General features: G+C 38.2%; 1 protein-coding gene across 1 annotated transcript; it reads right to left on the bottom strand.

The window, feature by feature from the left end:
- Window positions 1–1,538: 1,538 nt before the first annotated feature.
- Window positions 1,539–16,745, bottom strand: LOC127934736 (PAS domain-containing serine/threonine-protein kinase). Its single transcript, XM_052532310.1, has 20 exons — window positions 16,484–16,745; window positions 16,168–16,340; window positions 15,351–15,565; window positions 15,016–15,183; window positions 14,678–14,815; window positions 13,847–13,981; window positions 13,256–13,436; window positions 8,664–8,848; window positions 8,300–8,411; window positions 8,106–8,207; window positions 7,764–7,923; window positions 6,200–7,143; window positions 5,946–6,121; window positions 5,559–5,714; window positions 5,200–5,325; window positions 4,100–4,234; window positions 3,821–4,020; window positions 3,108–3,241; window positions 2,488–2,631; window positions 1,539–2,345 (listed from the first exon to the last, which is right to left on the bottom strand). The coding sequence occupies exons 2-20, from the start codon at window positions 16,328–16,330 to the stop codon at window positions 2,161–2,163; spliced, it is 3,759 nt and encodes a 1,252-aa protein (XP_052388270.1). The 5' UTR covers window positions 16,331–16,340; window positions 16,484–16,745; the 3' UTR covers window positions 1,539–2,160.
- Window positions 16,746–17,019: the final 274 nt, after the last annotated feature.

Raw genomic sequence — 17,019 nt, 5'->3', positions numbered from 1 at the left:
GAGCTTTATTGCCAAGTATTCTTACGCATACAAGGAATTTGTTTTAGTGACATAAGCTTCCAGTACACAGAGACAACAACAACACAGACAAAAAAAAAAAAAAAGAAAGGGAGATTTACAAATTGGTAAATAAATAAGTGTATAAACAATTGTGCTATACATGATAATGGAATAGGATTGAGTGAGATGCAGGAATGTTCTAGGATGGAGGGTTAACAAATAAATATAAGGATATTGCACGTTTATGAGCATAGGTAGGGAACATTTAACTGTTCATGAAGTAGATTGGCTGGGGGAAGAAACTGTTTTTGTGCCTTGCTGTTCTGGTGTTTGCGGCTCTGAGGCGCCGACCAGATGGCAAAAGTTCAAAGATGGGGTGACTTGGATGTGAGGGATCCAGAGTGATTTTCTGAGCCCTTTTCCTCACTCTGGATGTGTACAGTTCTTGAAGGGTGGGCAGGGGAGCACCAATAATCCTTTCAGCAGTCCGAACAGTTCTCTGTAGTCTTCTGATGTCTGATTTTGTTGCTGAACCAAACCAGACAGTTATTGAAGTACACAGGACAGACTCATTGACGGCTGAGTAGAACTGTTTCAGCAGCTCCTGTGGCATGTTAAACTTCCTCAGCTGGCGAAGGGAGTACAACCTTTGCTGGGCCTTTTTCACAATGGAGTCAATGTGATTGTCCCACTTCAGGTCCTGAGAGATGGTGGTTCCCAGGAATCTGAATGACACCACTGCAGTCACAGTGCTGTTCATGATAGTGAGTGGGGAAAGTGCAGGGGGGTTTCTCCTAAAGTCCACGATCATCTCCACAGTTTTGAGCGTGTTCAGCTCCAGGTTGTTAAGACTGCACCAGAAAGCCAGCTGCTCAACCTCTTGTCTGTAAGCAGACTCATCACCGTCCTGGATGAGGCCAATGACTATAGTGGCATCTGCAAACTTTAGGAGCTTGACATAGGGGTCTTTAGAGGTGCAGTCGTTGGTGTACAGGGAGAAGAGCAGAGGGGAGAGAACACATCCCTGAGGGGCACCAGTGTTGGTGGAGCAGCTGTTTGATGTGAATTTCCCCAGTCTCACTAACTGTTGCCTATCTGTCAGAAAGCTGGTGATCCACTGACAGATAGAGCTAGGGACAGAGAGCTGGGTCAGTTTGGTCTGGAGGGCTGTTGGGATGATGGTGTTGAAAGCCGAACTAAATACACAAATAGGATCCTCACATAAGTCCCTGTTTGTCCAGATGTTGCAGGATGAAGTGCAATCCCATGTTGATTGCATCATCCACGGACCTGTTTGCTCGGTAAGCAAACTGCAGGAGGTCCAGTAAGGGTCCAGTGATGTCCTTCAGAAAAGCCAGAACCAGTTCACTCAATCTTTTTTGTTTAAAGCGCTATATAATTAAAGGTGACTTGACTTGACCTGTTTTCTGCATATATGTGTACCCATATCTGTGTAGCGTCAAAATACACCCGCACTTAAACAAATCAGACCTCAAAAGTTCCGGAGGTTTGAACAGAAGACGAGACGAAAGTGAATATAAACTGCTAATAATTTTATTGAAGAAATCAACTGACATTAACACCTGATTGAAGCTTTACAAAGCCTGAGAATAAGTTGAAAAAATAAAAAAAATTCTGAGTAACCGACAACCAAAGTACACTGAAATCATGCCAATAATTTAATCATAGGATAAACATTTAAAAGTTAAAAATATTAAAAATATTCATAATTTAAAATGTTAAAAATCAACCTAAAATTCTTTTCAAGCTCTGAAGGCCTAATAACAAACAACCCTCATCAAGGTCTAGCGCATGTTTCATATGTTTTAACAGGACAATTCTTGTGCTCAACACCACAACATTACAACAAACAGCAAGAATTTTCTACATCTCAGAATACAAGGTTTTAAAAACTCCATGAAAGGTGAAAAACAACATTTATAAATACACTCCTATTCCTTCACCGAGCACAGAGATAAAGCGGTTTCTTAGCAACACAGATGGCTTCCATTCCCAGTTATACTTTCCTTTTGCTCTTTGGACGGACTGGTATCATCAAGGAGGACAGTGGCAGGTGGAGTGAGAGAGAGTTCTGCAGACATTGTGCATTAGTGCTCATGGTTGAGCAGAACACATTAGTATTTCTTTCACAACAGCTCCTCACTCATCAGTGAGATATTTCAGCAGCTCGGATTGCAGTGCCGCCATTGTTCTCCTCTGTTCCTCATCTTCATCTTCATCTACTAAAGGGGTGTCCTCTGAAGTGCTCAGATTGTTTTCGAGGTCCAGGTAGAGGATATCTGCCCGGTTCACACATGAGTTGGACTCAACATGTTCTGTGGATACTGAGAGAAAATCATGAGATAAATGATACAGGGCTTTTTTTTTTTTTTTCTTTTTTTTTTTATTAAAAGGTGTTATAATCTTTTCGGAGGACGAAGGCATAAATGGCCAAAATATGAAATAATCTAAACCCAATAGTTTTACCTTCGCTAGAGGGAAAGACCTCTCCCCACGAGTACTCTGCTAGATTTATGGGTTGCTGAATCCACTGCGACTCCAAGAGATCCTCTAGAGTCATTCTTTCATCAACCACTGGGTGCAAAAGACCAGCCAACAGTGCATACAACTCTAAAACAAGCACACAGCAACAGGTTGAATACTAATAAACAGTGTTTTTGCAGGTTTTATTTTAAAATAAGCAATGTTCAACATTACATGTCTTATTTTTCTGGGAAATTATTCAAAAAAAAAGTGTTATGATTCAAACGAGAACAAATTTCTGCCAACGGGCTTGGATAATGTAAAGGGAATCAAGTCTTCAAGCCTCACTGAGGGACCTCTTAAGCATAAACTAAATTTTGCTCAATTTATCAGAAAACAATACCTTTATACCTTCATTTTGCATCTCAAGTAAGTGCATCTTGATTGATTGCAGGGCATGCAACATTTACATGGCATGTCTGTGAATTTAATAGTTTCATCTTCAATTTAAGAACTTTTTAATGCCTTCATGTGTTGGAGGTGAGAATTTAGACTTTTTAAGACCTACAGAAACCTGTGTCTCTAGTTAGTGTTCACAGCTGTGATGAAGCAGAGCTTCAAACCTGTAGAGATCGGGCATGGAGGGTTGAGTCGGGCCTGCAGGGTTTCCTCCACACAGCCAAACGGGTTTTCACTGAAGAGTAAGGTGTATAAGAACACTCCTAGAGACCACATCTCCAGCTCTGGACCCTTGTATCTACATACACACAAAAAAAAATCTCATATTTTGCCTGTATATACAAACATAATGCTTTCAACATTATTCTTGCATTAATCTGACATTCACCTCCACAGGCTTTAAGTCAACATAAAAAAAACTTTTCTTTTTTTTTTTTTTACCAGTGATGTTGCATGTTTCCCAGTTAAAAAGGGTATTCTAACCTATTTTAAAATCCAGACAGGATTAATGAAACCTGAGTGAATAATAATTGTTAACTTGTCACTACATTTTATTAAGGGTAAATAAAGAAAGACCTGCTCTGATGAATCGTGCATATGAATGTTCAAGGGTTTTGTGGTGATCTCAGACATACAGTTATTAATGTGCTGCTTATTATATAGACATGAATATATAAAGGGATAGTTCACCTTCAATTGCTGGTCCCTATTGACTTCCATAGTATTATAAAAAAGTAAAAAATACTATTCAAGTCAATGGGGACCAGCAATTAAAGAGGAACTTTTAATCGCCTGATCTTCTCCTGTTTTCTGTCCTCATCAAGCTCAGACACACAGAGATAGAACGGAGATGTCTGCGTGATGCTTCAGTACGTACGGGTTTCCCAGAAGCACCTCTGGTGAGCAGTACTCCAGAGTACCACAGAAGGTATAGAAGAGCTTTCCGGGTTCCAGCAGGGCAGCAGAGCCAAAGTCGATCAGCCGGATGTGGAATTTAGAGTTTATGATGATATTTTCATCCTTTATGTCCCTGTGGAGCACGCTTTTGCTACGCAGATAACTCACTGCGGCTACCAACTACACACAGATACACATCAGAAAGAAATCATCTAATTACAACTTCTATATGCATCAGTTCTCACAGCCTGTTCCTCACCTGTCTGAAGATGTAGCTGGCTAGAGGCTCATCCAGTCTCGGCTGCATGTCGATAAACTCAAACAGGTCTAGCCCATCCCCATGCTTCTCCATGACCATTTGGAAGAATCCCTCATTCTCAAACACCTCCAGCACCTGCAGCAAAAAAGAAATGCACTCATAAACACAAAGAGTGAACAGACCATAACTAGCATTTTGGCAATGTTCAATATAAAACCTGACAAATAATCCAGAACATGTATAATATGAATATTAGATCTATAAATATATTGTTCAAATGTTTGGGGTCAATTTTTTTTAATTCTCTTATCCTTGCCAAGTCTGCTTGATTAAGCTATTTGATCAAAAATATAGTAAAAATAGTCATATTGTGAAATTTGTTTTATCATATTTTTAAATGAAAAATAATTTTTAAAGTTCCTAATATTGTTTTGGGAGTATCCTACAGTAAGTTTATACACATACAATAAAAATAAATAAACACTAAATATGCATTTAATATTCAACCTCTCTCAAATGTTTCGTTTAAAGCAGTTCTAAGGTTCAGTCTCTCTAAACCTCTCCTTTCTGTGAGCCTACTCTGCTGTGATTGGTCAGATGGCCAGTTTGTTGTGATTGGTCTACCTCGTACAGTGAGTTTCAGAAACGACTCGCCCTATGCCGTAGTTCTGCATTTTGAACGGTCGTTAGATAACCTAAACATCTATTATTTATCATACATACAGTATGTGATTCAGTAGAGCCAGCTAAACTGGGTACTGAGCCATCTTTCAAGAGCAAAAGTTTTGTGAATCCTGTGTATCAAAACTCCCCGAGATTGGAAAAGTCATCCAAAAAATTACAGCAACACAGATTTGGGTTGTACTGTTGTAGTACAGTGAAAAAATGAATTTTAACCACTGATTCTTTGCAGTTTAAACTTCACAGCAAGGTTTTAAAGCATGTGAACAGATTGAAATAGACATTCAACAACAACATTTGCATTTAAGGAACCTGATGGCCAAATACTTTTTTTTTTAGGAGGCTGTTTTGCATCGTTACTTTTGGCAACAGAATATTGTAAATATTTCATATGAACTGAAGCCATTCTCTCAGCGTACCTTCACAACATTGGGGTGTTGCAGGCGAGCCAGAATGGCCACTTCTTGACTGACCCGACCCAGATCAGGATCATCCACCCAGCATTCACTCACCACTGCACTTTTCCTAATGAACTTCACAACCACCTGAAATTGAAGTGATAATAAATTCAACATCTCTTCACCAGCTCATATAATTGTCCATAAAAGACTGAATACACACTACGGCAATGACACGGACTCAGAGTGTAAATATCATCTCTTAAGAACCCTGAGCAAAGGTTTGAACAACTGACGTCACTGTTGTCCACTTATTATCTCGCAAACCGGATGAATATGATTGTATGAATAGCAGTGAGTGCAGAAAGAGCGTCACTTACTTCCTGTCCATCTATCCGTCTTGCAGCAAGCCAGACAAAGCCAAAGGCTCCCTTTCCAATGGAGCGCAGTGGATGGTAGTCTTCTTCAAACTGACCCTCACATGCTCCGGACTGCTCCAGGTCCACACAGGAGTGCAAGGCATCTGAACGAACTGCCTAAATGAGAAAGAAATGAAGGTTGCCGCTTTATCTTAAATGCAGATACTAAAGTTATAGGTCACCCAAAAATTTAAATGATGTAATTTACCCTCCTCACTCATGATGTTCCAAATCTGTACAACTTACTTTCTTCTGAAGAACGCAATAGAAGATATTTTGAAAGAATAACATTTTTGGTTGGACTATCCCTTTAAAAGAGCTCAGTTTTAAAGTAATCAGGCAGCTCACCTCAGAAAGGCTAAAAGCAAAGGCTTCCTGTTCTGGAGCTCCAGTCCTCACTGTGGGAGACATGGTGCTCTGTAGAGCCTCCTGGTGGTGGAGCAGGAGATGACTCCCACTCAGCCACAGACAGACCAGGGAGCTACCGCTGGACAGGGACACCCAGCGCACATCACACTGCACCTCTACACAGAGTAAGAAAATTACCAAAATGGTCATTATTGGTCCCTAGTATAATTACAACAGCTACACAGTTGACATACCAACTGGTGTTCCATCGCTGTTGTAGCAGGTCACATGAATCCTGCCCTCTGGAATGGAGGAGTTCACCTTCACCTTCTTCGGGGTGGAGGTGGTAGGAGTGTCACCTGGCAACAAAACTCCACCCCTCTCCCTCTGGAGATCCAGAACACGGCCGATAACCTGTTCCGAAAAGGAATTCCACTGTTCCCGAAGCTTGGTTAGATGATTTATTGGATGTTGCTCTAGAGTCTTCTGCTGGGGGCTTGTTGTCTGTTCTTGCTCTAGTGGTGATGGGGCAGGATTTTGTATTGTATCTTGTTTTGGGCAGCTTTGAGCTTCTGCTTCAGGTTCGAATTCCACAATGAAGGGTGAAGGAGTACGCAGGAGCTCAGCCGTGTCACATGAGCTAAGCGAATGGTTAAGACCTGCAGATGCACTTAGGATCTCAACACTGTCATTCAGGTTCATCTCCGACATGGCATGAACAATGACATCTCCATTAGAGTTCAAATCCAGAAAGGTACTGCCCGATTTCGCTAGCTGACGTCCTTGCTGAGACTCATCTAACTTTTCAGGACCAGAACCGCCCACAAGCCGCTCGCAGAACCCAGAGGATGACCCACTGCCTAGAGAAATCACTTCAAAGCTGGAGTCCTGAAGCTGGGCTTTCTCTGAACACTGGCAGGCCTGTGTGTGAGGTTTTGGATGTGGCACTGTGCCAGAGGAATCTACTGGAGCTTCTTTATTGTCTGAGTTTGGGGCCTTGGAGGCATCTCGCTTAGTGAAGAGCTGCTCTGATGGGCCACAATGAGCAGAGCCAGTCGCGGAGAGGCAAGCTTTGTGGACTTCCAGGGACTCCACCAGAGCAAAGGTCTGTAGCAGAGCGGTAGTGGAGTTAGCAGAGTCAGACACTTGAGCAGTCACATCCACAACCTGCTCAAAAAGCTCTGTAGTGTCATCCAACCTGAGAACAACAGAGAGAATGATGACTAATAAAGGCAATCTGCACTTGTCATCCATTTTCTTTTTTTCTGGAACATCTACATTGTCAAGGTAACATTACTTATTACCATGTAGTTGATTCACTAAAATAAATACAACAAATAAACTGTAATATAAAAATTAAGACTCATTAAGCAAATTAAAATTTTATCAAAATGAAAACGAAAAGGGAAAACGTGCGAGTATATATATATATAAAATCTAAATATTAATTAAAAACTATAACAGCATCTCAATGATACTGCTACAGAGTGCTTTTTAATGAAGGGAGACGAATATTTTTGGGTTAAGTGGCAATCGCACACGCTCAGTAATTTACAATAATTAAATTGCAATAATTACAAGCAGCAAATGCTACCATATATTGCATTATATTTAATAGTTTTTCTTATATTATTTAATATTTTATTTGAATAATGAACCCATTATGATTTATGATCTACGAGGATTAAAATAAATAAATAAATAAAATAATAATAGGTTTAATTTACACATGCTGACCATGCAATTTTCTCTTAATTTGTGCATATCAACAAATAAGGGGGAAAAGAATAAATGAAAGGAATTAGTGGAGTATGTAACCCATTCAGTGGTGTTTGGGTCATGGTTGATGGGACACTGCTCTCTTTCTCTAGTTTAGCGCTTGTCCCAGTGAAGATCCTCTTCCCTTTCCCAAGACCTGCTGTCCTACGCATGGCTTGATGCACCATCACACTGTCAGCAGCAAGCACTGTGTTTGGATCTGCACGTATCATCCAATCAGAGCAAAAGCACTGGTTAATATAAAATGAATGAAGACAAATAAAATAGCAATAATTCAGATTACTGAAAAAAAATATATATAATAATAATACAAAAATGTAGTAAAAGAATTAAGTGACAGCAATAAAATAAAATAAATGTGCAATAAGATAAGGAACTCACTACATGTCTCCTGTTGATCTTCCTTAGTTGAGAGCATGTCAGTAAAGAGGGTTGGAACATCAACAGGGGGACAGTTAGCACTAATAGAACATCTACAGGGCTCTGAGAAGTAGACAGACAGGAAGTTAGGGGATTTTAGCACAGCACCACAAGCTAAAGTGTGTGTATCCTTACAGTGCACCACATCTCTGTACCTCTGCAGCTGTCAGAGGGGCTGGAAGTGTCGTGTTGATGAGCTGTAGGGGGGCTGCTTTGGTCCACAGCACAAACTCGCTCATAAAACGCTGGTATCAGGTATGTGACATTCTACACACAGGTGCACAGTCTTACTGTTAGCATATAAACTAGCTTGGAAACATTTAAAAATACATAACAAAAGCACTTAAAAAAATCATTTTAAATGAAAACTGAAACAGCATCACAATCAAATAACACTGGTTGGATTAGCCAAATCAAATTGGACCCACTAAAACTAAAAGCATATTTTTTTTAAAACAGAGTTATATGAACTTAACACAAATCCCCAACCTAAAAGGGAATGTCTCATAGCATCTGTACCTTTCCAAGCAGCTGACTGCTGTTGTATCCGAGCAGCAGAGAGCTGAAGGGGTTGTTGAGGCTGTGAATGGTGCCGTTTGGCAAGAGCGTCAGGAGGCAGCTACTGGGAGCAAACACACACACTGACCCAGAGTACAGCACACCTGCACTGGGGGACAGGACACCATCCGCACCTGATTTACCACCTGCAGGACAAGAGTGCACTGCACTGATCACACTGAAATCTAATTCAGTTTATTAATAGCAACTTAGTTAATTTGCTTGGACAAATACCGACAAGAAAATAAAGATTTAATTTATGTCAGAGTAAATATTGGAAAAATCACTTTAACTAGTGGCTTTGGGCTATAAATAAATCCAGAAATCTCATTCACAGAAGGAAATCTGCATGCATATTAGGGCTGCACGATTCTGGATAAATTGAGAATCACGATTTTTTGATCTCATATAGAGATCACGATTCTCCTACGATTCTTTATTATTATTATTACTATTAACATTATCATTATCACAAGTATATAAATTAATTCTTTTATTTTGCAAGGATTCTTTAAATTGATCAAGTGTGACAAAGACATTTATAACAAAATATTTCTATTACACACAATTATTGTTCTTCTGAACTTTCTATCAAAGAAACCTGAAAAAAATCTACTCATCTGTTTTCAACATAATAATAATAATAATAATAATAACTAGAATTAAAAGTTAGTGAACTAACTTTGATGTTGGCTTGGCCATCTTGGCCATGGGGCAAAAGAGCCACAGTACTTGTGTGCCTAGCATTCTTGAGTTGCCCCGCTGCCAAAAAAATAAATAAATAATACCATAAAAAAATACACCTGCGACAGTCTTTTTCCATGGTCCCTTGCTGTTTTCTTTTTAAATAAAAAGCCTAGGCTATGAAAACAGCTACGATAGGGTTGTCTAGCTGAATGTGAAATAAGTCATGCAAAAACCATAATCTCCTAAATACCATTCAATTTAATCTTATTTTAATAGTACTGACAACATATTTTAAGTTATCACACATCACTGAAAAATTAAAGAATTTTAATCAAAATTTTAATTAATATTTATTATAAAATAAATATTTCATAAAACTGAAACTTAAATATATTATTTCTATAGGCTATACAAAACGGAAAAGAAAAAAGACTAAATAATAAGGCTGAATAAGCTGATCTATAGCATGTTAAATGGTGGTTGCTTGTCTATGAATGGTACACCCTTCTAAGCTCACAGAAGTGTTTTGACCCAAGTCCTCAGCAGCCAATGACATTGACCTCTTCAAACTGATTTTTAACTTGTACTTCAAGTGTATTTCACGTGTATTTAACACGTGAAATACACGTTAAATACCCGCTGATTTTTCATGTGTAAACAACACGTATTTAACGCGTTAACTAATATTGGATATAATATCGGAGTAATATAGTATTTTAAGAAGCTCTTAAAAATATATATAAATTACTTTACCATGTTGTGCAGCGCCGATAAATGAATAATATTAAATACGTGTTGTCTACGCATGAAATACACGTATTTAACGTGTTGTTGACGTGTTAAAATTCACGTGTATTTGACCCTCTTGGCCTTCCATACACATTAGATATAATGAGGGAGACGTGAAAAAAGGACATTGCGTTGTTTTGATATGGATTACTTTATCAAAAAATATTTGTTCGGGAGCACTTGTTTAGTTTAAAGGTAGACATGTCAAGCTTTCTATAGATATATCTCTCATGTCTCTTCGTTGAGTATTCATGGAGTTACAGTTCATTTTAATGACGTGTTTGTAAATGAAGATCAGCGCAGACCAAGGCTGCAGACAGCACACCTTGTTTGTTATCTTTATTTTATAAGTGCCCAAAGTTTTGTTGTTATTATGTTTGTATCCAAAAAAAAGTAGACCCTTTACAGAGACACGTTAAAATTCACGTGTATATTTGACCCTCTTGGCCTTCCATACACATTAGACGTGAAAAAAGGATATCGCGTTGTTTTGATATGGATTACTTTATCACAGAATATTTGTTCGGCAGCACTTGTTTGGTTTAAAAGTAGACATGTCAAGCTTTCTATAGATATATCTCTCATGTCTCTTCGTTGAGTATTCATGGAGTTACAGTTCATTTTAATGACGTGCTGTGAATGAAGATCAGCGCAGACCAAGGCTGGAGACAGCACACCTTGTTTGTTATCTTTATTTTATAAGTGCACAAAGTTTTGTTGTTATTATGTTTGTATCCAAAAAAATGTGGACCCTTTACAGATTCGATTGATGTATTGCTCTTATCGGTACGATTAAAACTGAAAGTGTAATTTAAGTGATTGTCGGGGTTATCAGGAGAAAATGACTCAAAACGCGTATATGCGTTAATAGACTCCAGAGTTAAAAGGCTGTCGTGACTTTTTTCCTTCCAGTATTCATAAGCTGTATCACGCTGTCAAATTATATTTCATTTTGCACACATAAACAGTTCAAAAACACCTGAATTCTGCTCTCGTTGTGTTCTAATGGGTGGATTCGTGCAATTCGCTGTGATATTATTTTTGGAAGCGCTCATTTCTCTCTCGTCTTTCTCTCTGTTCTTTGGCCAGAGACATAATTTACGTTATAAAACGTATTCTTAAAATACATATTTATGTTTTAATAAATGGTCAAATTAAATCATAGCATAACACATAAGTAGGTACAAAAATAATCAGTGATGCATGCGACCCTTTTGGTCTCAGTGTAGCTCCCTGCTTTACCATGTTATGCAACGCTGAGCAATCGCTGCGATGTTCAGCCTGACAGATAAATCTCACAAGCACATATAAACACTCATTTTCATGTGTATAATATATTCTTCTAATTGTTTTGTGCCGTTTCGCTGCAGTGTTTTAATGTGAAAGGCTGTAATTTCTCTGTGGACTTCAAGTGTTCAGAGAAATACATCGCTAGCTCGCGGGCAGTTGGCTGCCGCGAATATATCATGTTATTACTTTAAACAGTTCAGAAACATCTGAATTTAGCTCTTGGTGTGCTCTAACGTGTGGATTGCGTGCAATCGCCGTTTTAAAAGGTCTTAAATAAGAATAAATTCGCTCGTTGTGAGCTCTAAGAGACAATGCCTCCAGCAGCTGACCAGCCGTGATTCTTCTCTCGTCTGACTGGTCTCTGCCCAGAAATAAATTATTAATGAGCCCTGACCCCTGTAATCAGATATGTTGGTTTAGCTTGTCAGTTTGAGGGAAATTGTATTATTTACTTGTATTTTTAACCAATGTAAAAGTGAAAGTAAACAAAACTCCGGGTATTGCAACCAGTAGGGGCGCGATTTTTCTCAGACAATGGAAGTCTATGGGTAATGAGTTTCTACATTTAAAAATTAATAAAAAAAAAACTTTAAGTCTGATCATTCTGAAAAGATATAGCAACCTGCACCGCTCTATCCCGCAGGTGTCTGCCGAGTTTGGGGCTTGTGGCTTTAAAGCCCTAGGAGGAGTAGCGTTTAGAATTTCTGTGTCAGAAAAATAATAATAAGAAAAAGAAGAAGTTTAAATAGCATAACAGTATGTTGGCTTGTTGCCAAGCCAACATAATAATAATAATAATAATAATAATGTTTTTTTTGAACGGCAAAACAGCATATTAGAATGATTTCTGAAGATCATGTGACACTGAAGACTGGAGTAATGATGCTGAAAATACAGCTGCACACCACAGAAATAAATTACATTTTAAAATACATTCAAGTGAAAGCAGTTATTTTAAATGGTAAAAATATTTCAAAACTTTACTGTTTTTGCTGTACTTTGGATCAGATAAATATAGTTTGGTGAGCAGAAGAGACTTTAAAAAACATTACACATCTTATGGTTCAAAAACTTTTGACTGGTAGTGTATATATAATATATTTAAAACCCCAGTTTTTTTAATATTAGAATGATGAAAAAGTTGTTTAGATCACTGATTCAACGACTCACTCATAAACCTACTACACTTGTTTCATTTCTGGATGAATCAGTGTTTTTGAACGATTCTCTTGAATGAAAAATTTATTAATTGACAAATAAATTAAGACACTTGTCGCCACCTATTGGTGAAACAATGCAATCGACACAAACGTTATTTAAAGCGCAGTACTTTCAAAAGGGGATTTGTTTTATTTTGATCGCTGCCATATAGACATCAATGTTTATATTTAAACTATAAACTTTATCCCAGTATTTCTGTGATAATATAAATGACTGTAAGACAGATATAATACTGTGTAGTTGAAAAGACTGTTTGTGAAGATGTTTCTTAACCAAACATGGTAAGAGCTCTCTCTGTGTCAGCGGCAGTGCGCGCACGGATTTGAATGATCCGGTAAGACTTTGTCAAAGGTTTAACAGACTCGGGGAATCGTTGTCTTTTAGAAATGAGATCAAGAGGGTGTCTGAATCGAGATCGCGATCTTTTAACGATTAATCATGCAGCTCTAATGCATATTTTTATTTTCAATGTCAGTGTGAGAAAACACACACTTAAGATGACTGATTGTGACTTCAGTCTGCTGAAGCACCTATCAAAACTGCATGCACTGCAGTGAAAGACTGACCTGAAGGAGTTCGGTTGGTGCGTTGACAGCTTATGAGTGAGCCATCTGAAGGTTCTGGATGTGCTGATCCATTCATCTGCAGCGGTGATCTTCCACAGGACACAGCAGCCTGCAGACGGACACATGCAGGCACCACCAAACCAGACCTGGCCTGCACACACAATCTCTGAACACGCAACACCTGAAATACAACGGTCAAGAAACAAGCTGTATGAAGTGCACAGTTATTGTAAATTAAATATATTATACACTTTTGTAAATTGAAATAAAGCTGAAAAATAAAAAAACATTGCATTCATAAATTTGAAATGTTGACTCGGCAACGTACTGAAATAACATTGAAACACTACAATTACTAAAATGAAAAAAAAAAAAAAAAAAAAAAAAAGATTAAACAAAATCACTAAAAAATTATACAAATTAAAATGAAAGCTGAAGACATAATAACAAAGGCTAATTCTAAATATTAATAAGAAATAGAACCAGTCTGTTATTTTTATCATCATTTCTGTATCACTAGCATGACCAAACGAAACTGCAAAAATGCCAACCGTTTCCTTAAGGATTTTTTTTTTGAGATTTTATTGTGACCTTGGGAGTTGTCCTGCAGTGGAAGGGGATCTGTAGTGAAGGCATCAGAGACACGATCGACAGCCCAGTCATCTCCTCTGCAGTGTGGTAACCATAGAGATGGGCAAAAGTGGCATCACAACTGAGGATTCCGCCCTGAGGAAAGAGGAGGCGGAGCTAAAACTTTTCTGGCCAGCAACACAACAATTTTCTTTAGAGGTACACTTCTGTTTAAAAGTTTAGGGGTCGTCAAGATTTATTTTCAATGTTTTTGAAACGTCTCTTCTGCTCACAAAAGGCAGCATTTATTTGATCAAAAATATTGTGAAATATTATTACAATTTTAAAAGACATGTTTTCTATATTAATATATTTTAAAATGTAATTTATTCCAATATGCAATGCTAAATGTTCAATGTCATTACTCCAGTCTTCAGTGTCACATGATAGTCCACAAATCATTCTAACATGCTGATTTGTTGCTTAAACTTTTATTTATTTATTTTTTTTTTACTTTTTTTTTCAGATAGCTATGTTGAAAACAGGTGTGCTGCTAAAAATGTTTGTGGTAATCATGACTTATTTTTTCGGGATTCTTTGATGAATACAAAGTTCAAAAGTGTAAGATACAGATACATTTAACGCATCCTTGCTTCTATATTACTGACCCCAAACATTTGAATGGTAGTGTATGTTCCTGTTAAATTCGGTTTCTTTTATTCTATAAATTATTTATTGTCTAATATCAATATAAGCTTAATTAAGGTAATCAAATTAGGTTTACAAATGCTAAATTAAATACATAAGGACAACCTTTCAGTGCACTATTAGTTGCAAGGGAATGAGTCTCACATTCTGAGTGAATGTCACGTGTGCTGTGATTCTCTCCACTCGCTCCAGCAGGAGCTCGAAGATCTGCTGCCGCTGCTCCGGTATCTGAAGCCACACAGACACAGGAAACTCAGCCCCTGTCAAACTCACTGCGCTCACCTGCGGAGAGAATGAGCCAGAGCTGGGCTTTAATTAATGATGCTCACATCCAGCACAGGAAACCAGAGATCAGAGCCAAGGACAAAACATGCAGCGTGGAAGAAATTAAAAATTCAAGACTCAAATAATGATATTCAAGATTCAAATCATCTTGTGACAGCTAAGTGAATTGTTTTTTAATTAACCACAGTGTTTCATACCACTTTGGCAGAAATCCCAACTAGGTTCCCATCAGAATCCAGCGTCTCCTCCTTCAGGCCTTCCTCAAGCATCTGACTGGCTTTTAGGAGAGAGGTCAGCTTCCGGCCAATCAAATCACTGTATGCACACTCAAACAGCTTACAAGCATGTTCATTTGCATCCAAAACCTTTAAAAAGAGATAACATCAATAAATAAATAAAATCTTTTGTAATAACTCAACAGTTCAAAGAATAGGTGAGCAGCTAAAAGTCCAGGCAAAGATTCCAAAAACGTGGTGTAATATGGCCTTTGTTTAATTGGTAAATGGGCTTTGGTGAAAATAATTGTCCGTACCTGTAATGTGGTGCAGTTAATGGACAGAACAGCTTTATTAGGGTTGATGGTGAGAGCGGTGCCTCTCTTCTCTGGAGCAGTACACATCAGCTTTTTGAGCAGAGAGCTCTCCAACACTAGAGACTGAGTAGATGATGGAGACACAGGGTGGAAACAATGCAGATCAGAGATCTGAAGATTCCTCATTGCCACGGAAGAACCAACATGAGAATCACCTTTGGGAAAATAAAGGAGTAAAAATGAATAGTCTGCAAATTAACTTAATGTCAAATTTTTCCAAACTTGTCCGGTTACTTTTCCATATTACATTTTCACAAGATGTTAAGGAGAATGATGGCTGCATTTATTTATCATAATGACCCTAAAGACAATGATATTACAGATTATTTATATTTAAAATTAATTAAATGCAAAAACAAAATACAAATATTCCAACCCCAAACTTTTGAACAGTATGTATTTTTTTTTTTTCACACAGTGAAAGTGAATGCTGACTGAGGATGGTATTCTGTCTTATACATTTTTGTGTTTCAAATAAAGGGATACAAGTTTGAATAAAAGTATCACAGTCACCCGTTTCGGGCTAGATATTTCAGAAACAATCTTCTTCAACAACCACTCTGAAACCCAGTGCTGAATAACCATATTTTCGATATTTTTTAAAACACTTCTCCAATGTGGTACCATTATATTGTTACAACGACTGCTGTATGCTGCACTGTTTTGGCAAGCTTCATCTTGATTATTATATATTATTATATAATTTCCAGGATCTTTTCAGCGTCCACACGTGTGAAAGCAGTCTTGTCTGGCCCACCTGAAGAATCCATGCGGTTGAGAGTGCAGTTGCGTGCGGAGGGGAATGACTGGTTCATGCAGAAGGAGTCGGTCTTCATCATTCTGCTGATACTGCAGTCATCATCAGGAGCACACACACTGTCGCCCCTGGGGCTGCTTCTCCGACCGTGCATCAGCCACATCGACGATGCGCTTTGAATCAAAGTGGACAGTCATAAATAAGATCTAAACCTACGCCATTGTTGTTTTCGAGACTAGCTAGAACGCTTTGATCATATATATACATATCTCATTACAAACTAACAGTCATTACGATTATGAGGAGTGCGACTCACCCACCACACTGCTCGTTTCAACAACAAACTTCTTGTGCTTTCAGTTTGCTGCCTGCTGCCTTGGAGACAGAGAGAGGGATGGTTCCTTCTTTCCTTTTAGACGGCTAAATTCAATAATAAATAACAAAGCAAACCCTTGTTTACAGGATTTCGCAAGTTCCAATGGTCATAAACATCGCTAGCTCGAAGTGTTTGCGTTAAGTATGTCACGTCCTACAATGTTTGGCGCGTATGGAATCGAAATAAGGTGACGGGAGGGAAAGAACCAATGAAAAAACAGAATTTTGAAACTGACAAAACGTTCATCCAATAGAAGACCTAAGTAGGCGGGGCTTGTTGCATAAGGGGAGGGATGTAGTCTCTATGGAGACACAAGTTAATGTTTATGTTATTCAGTATTTTTAGCAGCCTCATTTGACGTCGTTTTTCCGTTCAGTTATGGCCTAGTTTTTCTACCTTTTAAATTAGTTTCGTTTTTTCTTTTTGTTTCAGGTTATTTTGTTTCCAGGTGACTTTTTTCGTGGCATGTTCTTCAA

The sequence above is a fragment of the Carassius gibelio genome, chromosome A2 (assembly GCF_023724105.1).
Source record: "Carassius gibelio isolate Cgi1373 ecotype wild population from Czech Republic chromosome A2, carGib1.2-hapl.c, whole genome shotgun sequence".
NCBI classification, from domain to species: Eukaryota; Metazoa; Chordata; class Actinopteri; order Cypriniformes; family Cyprinidae; genus Carassius; species Carassius gibelio.
Note: the sequence above shows the minus strand (reverse complement) of the source record. Positions and strands in the feature narration are given on the sequence as shown.